General features: G+C 42.5%; 1 protein-coding gene across 1 annotated transcript in view; it reads right to left on the bottom strand.

The window, feature by feature from the left end:
• Positions 1 to 544: 544 nt before the first annotated feature.
• Positions 545 to 10,461, bottom strand: part of ATP6V0A4 (ATPase H+ transporting V0 subunit a4) — a 29,237-nt gene continuing 19,320 nt past the window's right edge. The window contains exons 17-21 of the mRNA XM_040437354.1: positions 3,637 to 3,744; positions 3,273 to 3,419; positions 1,936 to 2,053; positions 1,189 to 1,360; positions 545 to 734 (exon numbers count right to left, since the gene is read on the bottom strand). Of these exons, the coding sequence (XP_040293288.1) occupies positions 641 to 734; positions 1,189 to 1,360; positions 1,936 to 2,053; positions 3,273 to 3,419; positions 3,637 to 3,744 (639 nt within the window). The 3' untranslated portion in view covers positions 545 to 640. The remainder of the gene's footprint in view (positions 735 to 1,188; positions 1,361 to 1,935; positions 2,054 to 3,272; positions 3,420 to 3,636; positions 3,745 to 10,461) is intronic.

The following is a 10,461-nucleotide window of genomic DNA, read 5'->3' as shown; positions in this document are numbered from 1 at the left end:
TTCTATTATATTATATACATGGATGTGATGGCTATGTTATATATTGTTATATATTATACACTAATGTGATTGACACTGGTCTATGTACTAATTTTATGTGTTTTCTAAAATTAAAATAAAGATAAATAAAAATTAAAAAAAAGAAGTGGCGGAGGATCCACCGAAGTTATGAAGAGGCCTGAGTCTCTTCATAACTCCGGTGGAACCACTGCCAGGTATAGGGGTTATTAAGACTGGCATCCAAAACGCCGATCTTAATAACCCCTAAAAATGAAGCACATTAATAAATGTGCCCCATACTTTTTTCACAACAGGGCTCTACAGACGACATATGCAACTGTATGCCATCAGAGATACACGTCAGGAAATAGTCCCAATTCCGAATATATACCTGTGGAAGGATCTGAAGTGATGTGAACTGGGTCTAAATTGGCTAGGCAGAACATCAGAAATATATAATGCTTAGGGCAGTTAAGGGATTCATGTCAATAAATCTTAGAGTACATAATTACATTAAAAAAAAAACACACACAAAACTAATCAGAATATAAATTGTTTTATTATACAACATAGAGTCCAGAGAGCAGAGTTCTTTGCTTTTCATTATTTCACCTGTTTCATTTTCTGTGACAATTTTAGTCTAATCGTCTACATTCCCTTCCAGGATGCGCTGGAAAGAGAACGGAAGGAACATCTGTCCTGTGCCTGAGTAGAACTTGTTCTGGAATTCCACCCTATAGAGAGAAAGACGCAAGGTTAGAGGTGGCTTACTTTACAGATTTGTTCGCCAGAATTGTGGCATTTGAAGCAAAATGGCGCATCTTAGACATTATCACCTTAACCACAAAGCTTCACCCCTTTACACTAAGCCCTAACCCCTCATCAAGCATCTTGGAAAAAGTGTAGAAACCTAAATGTGCCAAATTTTGCAATTTGCAGCACTTTTTAGTCAGATTTTTGACACATTAGTAAATCTGGACCAACTTTCACCAGGCACAGAGCAGGTATCCTGTAGATAGGCAATATTGCGTATCTGTTTCATAAGAAGCAGAAGTTCCACCAGGAGCTCTCACTGATAAATATAGGATGGTATGGACCCCTCAGATCTTCATGTGAGGTCATCAGCATAGGTTCTTTATAAGCACATTAAATGAATCTACACAGTAATATGGACCACTCTGTACTTACCAGTGGAGACGCAGAGCATGGAGGAAGGCGGACAGACCTTCCATGACCAACAATATAGCTATTGATAGGACTGCAAAGATAGCAAAGATGATAAAAACACCAATGAGGCCACCCCAACCAGCACTGGAGAGACCAATGTGCATTACCATGGTCCACAAGACCTCAGACAGCTCTGAAAGGAAAAAAACAAGGGCAGATCAATGTAGCAGCAAATAAGACAGAGGAACAATACAAAAAAAACTAGAGGAACATCACTAGCAAAACAATATATAGAAATTAGATTAATAGCAAGCATTACTTTAGGCTTAAAATAAATATGAAGAGAGAGGTTAATTGTCAGCAGGAACCATACAAGTTAATGAGAGGCAGCAGCAGATTTCTCTGCAATATCAGTCCTCAGATAATAAACTAATTATAGGTTGTCCCAATGAGAAGACCTCCAGTGACCAGCTTTAATCTGTGGGAGAACCTTGTAGCTATGCAATTCCCCTGCCACTCCACCACAAGTGAAATGATGAATTCCAGAGTTCTCATTACAACCCATGGGCTGATGTGTCGAGTACTGATGTGTCGGGCCCTCTTAAAACCGTCTGAAAGATCAGCGGACTGCCTTTCTCCTATACCTCCCCTTATATTTAAAAAATATATATTTTAATCAGAGAACTGAAGTGTTAGTTGGAAAAAGAGGTGAAAAATAGGGGGTGGGACAGTTACTGATGAGAGGTGGACTTTGCAGGTCGGTCTTACGTGCATGTGCCAGACTCAGGGCCCAGAGACGTAGGTAGGAGGCTGTGTTGGAGATACAGCCCAGGCAGTACTCTATAGTGTGGATGGCCTGGTGGACAAATATGTCCCCAAAATCAAACTGGAAAGAGAGAGGATTATGAGGAAAAGATGTCACTTACATCGCATTCTGCTTAGTGTGAAATGATAATCTTGTTACTAAGCCGCTCATCAAATTTCACCTTTAATCACTTCTCACAGCTGCCACTATTATTGTATTTCTTCATCTAGGGGCGGAATTTGCGCTTAGATAAACTTTCCATACCGTGAACATTTTATTAATCATGTGACCTATTGTCTGGACTCAAGTCTGCAAAGGGCTGAATGTAGGATTTATCCATTATGAGATGTATAAGTCACTGTAACCTCATATAATACTAGATATGAGCCCATGTAATGTGCATCACCATATGTAAGGGCTTGAGTCCGAGGGTACATAGCCTACTATGGACATTGCTGAGAAATCTAAATTGGAGTGACGGAAGGGTAGAGAGCCCCACAAATATCTACATGGTAATGGACTAGAGCAGCTAAACCTATACAATACAAACTTCTACAGGCTGAGAAACCTGTAAGGGTCCACTGCCAGTTGTCTGCCAGGACTGGTACTACAACTCTGTTGTCACCTGCCTGCAAGGACTATACTACTACATCTTTACTGCCATTTGCTACAAGGCTATAGCACTACAACTCTGCTACACTTGCCTGCAAGAATTATACTAGTACTACATTGCCGCCACCTGCCTGCAAGCACAATAATACTACAGATTTGCTACCACCTGCCTGCAAAGACTGGCATTATAACTCTGCTGCCAACTGCCTGCAAGGTTTATAGTACTACAGCTCTGCTTCCACTTGCCAGAAAATACTGGTATTACAGCTCTGCTGCTGCCTGCCTGCAAAGATTATTACTACAATGCTGCTGCCACCTGCCTGCCTAGACTGGTACTGCAGCTCTCTATAGTTAGGGAGGTATCCATTGTTGTCTGTCACCACTATACCATCACTCAGATGATTTAAAGAGATTCCAATATGTTGATCAAATATGTCATGTGTCATAGGCAGTGACATACATAAATAAAGGTGTATGCCGTCTATAGTAAAAATGATAATGACCTTAAAGGGTAAGGTCTTGGCTAAAGGGAGTGGGATGAAGTTTCTAGGTGGAGCTATGGTATACATAATACATAGTCTGGAGATACAAGTTAAATATTGCAGATACTGCTCTGAAATGTTATGAGTGTAGTTTTATTTTGTAGGATCTGCATCTTGACACGCCCCTGCGGAGCAGATATTCATACCTCCCCGCCATGTTCTCCATGGTCATCGTGTCCTCCATGCCCTGCCCCATGTTCCTCCTTTTTGTCCTCCTTTTTGGAGTGATTAGACTGTGCATTTTCCACATCTGTGATTTCGATATGTTCTTCAGGTAAGGATGAGGAGTGCAGCTGTGGAAGACACAAAAGCAGGTAAAGACTACCTGTTGCTCCCTGTTACAAGACAGTTCAGGCTTCAGCGTTTTCCCACAGGAAGCTTAAAAAAGGCAAAAGTCTACATAAGCTCTGGACCAAAGTCTATATAACAATCACTGGGAAAACACTTTGCAAACTACTCCCCAATAATAATGCCTAGTGACAACTACCCCCGCTTCCCCCAACCCCTCACCATTCTCTGTTGTTTGAGGTGATTGGCTCGTAGGACAAAAGGTTTTATTAGAAGCATCCAGGGAACAGCGATAAGTGCGAATATGACCAGGAAACTCTGAACTTCTTTCTGAAACCATAATGACAATGTATAAAATTACCGTCAGTGATAAACCGAGATGAGAGCAGCAAAGCAATGCTTCATGGGGGGAAAAAAGTGATACTGGACAATAGGGAGAATGCTAAATGCAATAGAACCACAAGTTGCAGCATGATGGTATTTAGAAATATAGCTGGTGCCCTCTTGTGGACAGGAGTAGCACTACAGCTTAAATGTCCAGCCGACCTGACAAATTCAAAGGGACACTGTCACATTGAGCATGGCATCTGAGCGGCAGGCAGCAGCAGAACAGGAGGACATGAGTAGATTAAAGTATAGTTTTGTGGGAAAAGATTCAGTATAATCTATTTTTCATTCATTTAAATTTCTGCTTATTCAGGGCTTTGATTGACAGCCCACCCTCTATAACTACAAACACATAGATCGCCATCAATCACTTCAAAGCCCAGAATGAGCAGGAATTAAAATACATGTATACTAAATCTTTAAGAACTATATATCAATCTGCTCAGCTTCTCCTGCTCTATAACATCTTCTTGGAGATTACACTGCACTTTCATGGTGATAGATTCCATTTTAACATAACTGAAATCTATGTCAGCCATTGCTGGTGTACATTTCAGTCTGTGTTGCATAGGCAACAGAAGATGAAACATTTTTGGGGGGATTTATCAAAGGTATTACGCCCTTATAGGGGTGCAAAAAGTCACAAATTATAGCACATGCCATATTTTTGACACAATTTGCCACTTTTTGAGCCCCTGGCTGGCATAGATTTGAGTTTCTGGCACACAGAGGTACATAGATGCATCTCACTCCAGCGCACAGGGATCAAGACTGGCGTACGGCAAGACCAGTCTTGATAATTGTCCCCCATTGTGTGTGAGGCATGCGGCTCTTAATAAATCTGGTGCATCTTACTTCAACTGCCTTTTTACTAAGACTTGCATATGAAACGCCAGTCTTTAGTAAATGTACCCCATTATTATCATTTTTGGCTTATTATTTGTAAGAAATAGTAAAAAAAAAAAAATATGTCTTTTTCTGAATACTAGCAAATTTTCTTGGTGATTATATAGTGTTACTTCAAAGTACACTGGCAATTAAATCAGGGCCTTGTTTTACGATAATGACTGGAAGTATTTTGGGGGACATTTTATTTGTAATTCTTTATTTTATTTACATTTTTTACTTTAACCACTTCCCGCCACGCTAACGCCGAAAGGCGTCATTTCTGCGGCGCTCCCAGGTCACACTAACGCCAATAGGCGTCATCTCGCGTGAGCCGAGATTTCCTGTGAACGCGCGCACACAGGCGCGCGCGCTCACAGGAACGGAAGGTAAGAGAGTTGATCTCCAGCCTGCCAGCGGCGATCGTTCGCTGGCAGGCTGGAGATGTGTTTTTTTTAACCCCTAACAGGTATATTAGACGCTGTTTTGATAACAGCGTCTAATATACCTGCTACCTGGTCCTCTGGTGGTCCCCTTTGTTTGGATCGACCACCAGAGGACACAGGTAGCTCAGTAAAGTAGCACCAAGCACCACTACACTACACTACACCCCCCCCCCCCGTCACTTATTAACCCCTTATTAGCCCCTGATCACCCCATATAGACTCCCTGATTACCCCCCTGTCATTGATTACCCCCCTGTCATTGATTACCCCCCTGTAAAGCTCCATTCAGACGTCCGCATGATTTTTACGGATCCACTGATAGATGGATCGGATCCGCAAAACGCATCCGGACGTCTGAATGAAGCCTTACAGGGGCGTGATCAATGACTGTGGTGATCACCCCATATAGACTCCCTGATCACCCCCCTGTCATTGATTACACCCCTGTCATTGATCACCCCCCTGTAAAGCTCCATTCAGACGTCCGCATGATTTTTACGGATGCACTGATAGATGGATCCGATCCGCAAAACGCATCCGGACGTCTGAATGAAGCCTTACAGGGGCATGATCAATGACTGTGGTGATCACCCCATATAGACTCCCTGATCACCCCCCTGTAAAGCTCCATTCAGATGTCCGCATGATTTTTACGGATGCACTGATAGATGGATCCGATCCGCAAAACGCATCCGGACGTCTGAATGAAGCCTTACAGGGGCATGATCAATGACTGTGGTGATCACCCCATATAGACTCCCTGATCACCCCCCTGTAAAGCTCCATTCAGATGTCCGCATGATTTTTACGGATGCACTGATAGATGGATCGGATCCGCAAAACGCATCCGGACGTCTGAATGAAGCCTTACAGGGGCATGATCAATGACTGTGGTGATTACCCCCCTGTAAAGCTCCATTCAGATGTCCGCATGATTTTTACGGATGCACTGATAGATGGATCGGATCCGCAAAACGCATCCGGACGTCTGAATGAAGCCTTACAGGGGCGTGATCAATGACTGTGGTGATCACCCCATATAGACTCCCTGATCACCCCCCCTGTCATTGATTACCCCCCTGTCATTGATTACCCCCCTGTAAAGCTCCATTCAGACGTCCGCATGATTTGTACGGATGCACTGATAGATGGATCGGATCCGCAAAACGCATCCGGACGTCTGAATGAAGCCTTACAGGGGCGTGATCAATGACTGTGGTGATCACCCCATATAGACTCCCTGATCACCCCCCTGTAAAGCTCCATTCAGATGTCCGCATGATTTTTACGGATGCACTGATAGATGGATCCGATCCGCAAAACGCATCCGGACGTCTGAATGAAGCCTTACAGGGGCATGATCAATGACTGTGGTGATCACCCCATATAGACTCCCTGATCACCCCCCTGTAAAGCTCCATTCAGATGTCCGCATGATTTTTACGGATGCACTGATAGATGGATCGGATCCGCAAAACGCATCCGGACGTCTGAATGAAGCCTTACAGGGGCATGATCAATGACTGTGGTGATTACCCCCCTGTAAAGCTCCATTCAGATGTCCGCATGATTTTTACGGATGCACTGATAGATGGATCGGATCCGCAAAACGCATCCGGACGTCTGAATGAAGCCTTACAGGGGCGTGATCAATGACTGTGGTGATCACCCCATATAGACTCCCTGATCACCCCCCCTGTCATTGATTACCCCCCTGTCATTGATTACCCCCCTGTAAAGCTCCATTCAGACGTCCGCATGATTTTTACGGATGCACTGATAGATGGATCGGATCCGCAAAACGCATCCGGACGTCTGAATGAAGCCTTACAGGGGCGTGATCAATGACTGTGGTGATCACCCCATATAGACTCCCTGATCACCCCCCTGTCATTGATCACCCCCCCTGTCATTGATCACCCCCCTGTCATTGATCACCCCCCTGTCATTGATCACCCCCCTGTAAGGCTCCATTCAGACATTTTTTTGGCCCAAGTTAGCGGAATTATTATTATTTTTTTCTTACAAAGTCTCATATTCCACTAACTTGTGTCAAAAAATAAAATCTCACATGAACTCACCATACCCCTCACGGAAACCAAATGCGTAAAATTTTTTAGACATTTATATTCCAGACTTCTTCTCACGCTTTAGGGCCCCTAGAATGCCAGGGCAGTATAAATACCCCACATGTGACCCCATTTCGGAAAGAAGACACCCCCAGGTATTCCGTGAGGGGCATATTGAGTCCATGAAAGATTGAAATTTTTGTCCCAAGTTAGCGGAACGGGAGACTTTGTGAGAAAAAAATTAAAAATATCAATTTCCGCTAACTTGTGCCAAAAAAAAAAAATTTCTATGAACTCGCCATGCCCCTCATTGAATACCTTGGGGTGTCTTCTTTCCAAAATGGGGTCACATGTGGGGTATTTATACTGCCCTGGCATTCTAGGGGCCCCAAAGCGTGAGAAGAAGTCTGGTATCCAAATGTCTAAAAATGCCCTCCTAAAAGGAATTTGGGCACCTTTGCGCATCTAGGCTGCAAAAAAGTGTCACACATCTGGTATCGCCGTACTCAGGAGAAGTTGGGGAATGTGTTTTGGGGTGTCATTTTACATATACCCATGCTGGGTGAGAGAAATATCTTGGTCAAATGCCAACTTTGTATAAAAAAATGGGAAAAGTTGTCTTTTGCCAAGATATTTCTCTCACCCAGCATGGGTATATGTAAAATGACACCCCAAAACACATTCCCCAACTTCTCCTGAATACGGCGATACCACATGTGTGACACTTTTTTGCAGCCTAGGTGGGCAAAGGGGCCCACATTCCAAAGAGCACCTTTAGGATTTCACAGGTCATTTACCTACTTACCACACATTAGTGCCCCTGGAAAATGCCAGGGCAGTATAACTACCCAACAAGTGACCCCATTTTGGAAAGAAGACACCCCAAGGTATTCCGTGAGGGGCATGGCGAGTTCCTAGAATTTTTTATTTTTTGTCACAAGTTAGTGGAAAATGATGATTTTTTTTTTTTTTTTTTTTTTCATACAAAGTCTCATATTCCACTAACTTTTTACAAAAAATAAAAACTTCCATGAACTCACTATGCCCATCAGCGAATACCTTGGGGTCTCTTCTTTCCAAAATGGGGTCACTTGTGGGGTAGTTATACTGCCCTGGCATTCTAGGGGCCCAAATGTGTGGTAAGGAGTTTGAAATCAAATTCTGTAAAAAATGACCTGTGAAATCCGAAAGGTGCTCTTTGGAATATGGGCCCCTTTGCCCACCTAGGCTGCAAAAACGTGTCACACATCTGGTATCCCCGTACTCAGGAGAAGGTGGGGAATGTGTTTTGGGGTGTCATTTTACATATACCCATGCTGGGTGAGAGAAATATCTTGGCAAAAGACAACTTTTCCCATTTTTTTTATACAAAGTTGGCATTTGACCAAGATATTTATCTCACCCAGCATGGGTATATGTAAAAAGACACCCCAAAACACATTCCTCAACTTCTCCTGAATACAGAGATACCAGATGTGTGACACGTTTTTGCAGCCTAGGTGGGCAAAGGGGCCCATATTCCAAAGAGCACCTTTCGGATTTCACTGGTCATTTTTTGCAGAATTTGATTTCAAACTCCTTACCACACATTCGGGCCCCTAGAATGCCAGGGCAGTATAACTACCCCACAAGTGACCCCATTTTGGAAAGAAGAGACCCCAAGGTATTCGCTGATGGGCATAGTGAGTTCATGGAAGTTTTTATTTTTTGTCACAAGTTAGTGGAATATGAGACTTTGTATGAAAAAAAAAAAAAAAAAAAAAATCATCATTTTCCACTAACTTGTGACAAAAAATAAAAAATTCTAGGAACTTGCCATGCCCCTCACGGAATACCTTGGGGTGTCTTCTTTCCAAAATGGGGTCACTTGTGGGGTAGTTATACTGCCCTGGCATTCTAGGGACCCGAATGTGTGGTAAGGAGTTTGAAATCAAATTCTGTAACAAATGACCTGTGAAATCCGAAAGGTGCTCTTTGGAATATGGGCCCCTTTGCCCACCTAGGCTGCAAAAAAGTGTCACACATCTGGTATTGCCGTACTCAGGAGAAGGTGGGGAATGTGTTTTGGGGTGTCATTTTACATATACCCATGCTGGGTGAGAGAAATATCTTGGCAAAAGACAACTTTTCCCATTTTTTTATACAAAGTTGGCATTTGACCAAGATATTTATCCCACCCAGCATGGGTATATGTAAAAAGACACCCCAAAACACATTCCTCAACTTCTCCTGAATACAGAGATACCAGATGTGTGACACTTTTTTGCAGCCTAGGTGGGCAAAGGGGCCCATATTCCAAAGAGCACCTTTCGGATTTCACAGGTCATTTTTTACAGAATTTGATTTCAAACTCCTTACCACACATTTGGGCCCCTAGAATGCCAGGGCAGTATAACTACCCCACAAGTGACCCCATTTTGGAAAGAAGAGACCCCAAGGTATTTCGTGATGGGCATAGTGAGTTCATAGAAGTTTTTATTTTTTGTCACAAGTTAGTGGAATATGAGACTTTGTAAGAAAAAAAAAAAAAAAAAAAAAATCATCATTTTCCGCTAACTTGTGACAAAAAATAAAAAGTTCTATGAACTCACTATGCCCATCAGCGAATACCTTAGGGTGTGTACTTTCCGAAATGGGGTCATTTGTGGGGTGTTTGTACTGTCTGGCCATTGTAGAACCTCAGGAAACATGACAGGTGCTCAGAAAGTCAGAGCTGCTTCAAAAAGCGGAAATTCACATTTTTGTACCATAGTTTGTAAACGCTATAACTTTTACCCAAACCATTTTTTTTTTACCCAAACATTTTTTTTTTATCAAAGACATGTAGAACTATAAATTTAGAGCAAAATTTCTATATGGATCTCGTTTTTTTTTGCAAAATTTTACAACTGAAAGTGAAAAATGTCATTTTTTTGCAAAAAAATCGTTAAATTTCGATTAATAACAAAAAAAGTAAAAATGTCAGCAGCAATGAAATACCACCAAATGAAAGCTCTATTAGTGAGAAGAAAAGGAGGTAAAATTCATTTGGGTGGTAAGTTGCATGACCGAGCAATAAACGGTGAAAGTAGTGTAGTGCCGATTTGTAAAAAAGGGCCTGGTCTTTAGGGGGGTATAAACCTGTGGTCCTTAAGTGGTTAATTTCTCATTTGGAGGATTTTTTTTATGGTATTTATTTTTTCCACACTACATTTTCCACATTGCCTGAACAGCAGCCCCAGTGACAAGTAAAATCAGCCCTGTTAAGAATACGGCCACAC

The sequence above is a fragment of the Bufo bufo genome, chromosome 1, assembly GCF_905171765.1.
Source record: "Bufo bufo chromosome 1, aBufBuf1.1, whole genome shotgun sequence".
Lineage (NCBI taxonomy): Eukaryota > Metazoa > Chordata > Amphibia > Anura > Bufonidae > Bufo > Bufo bufo.
The sequence above is the reverse complement of the archived record's forward strand: the minus strand, read 5'-3'. Positions and strand labels throughout refer to the sequence as shown.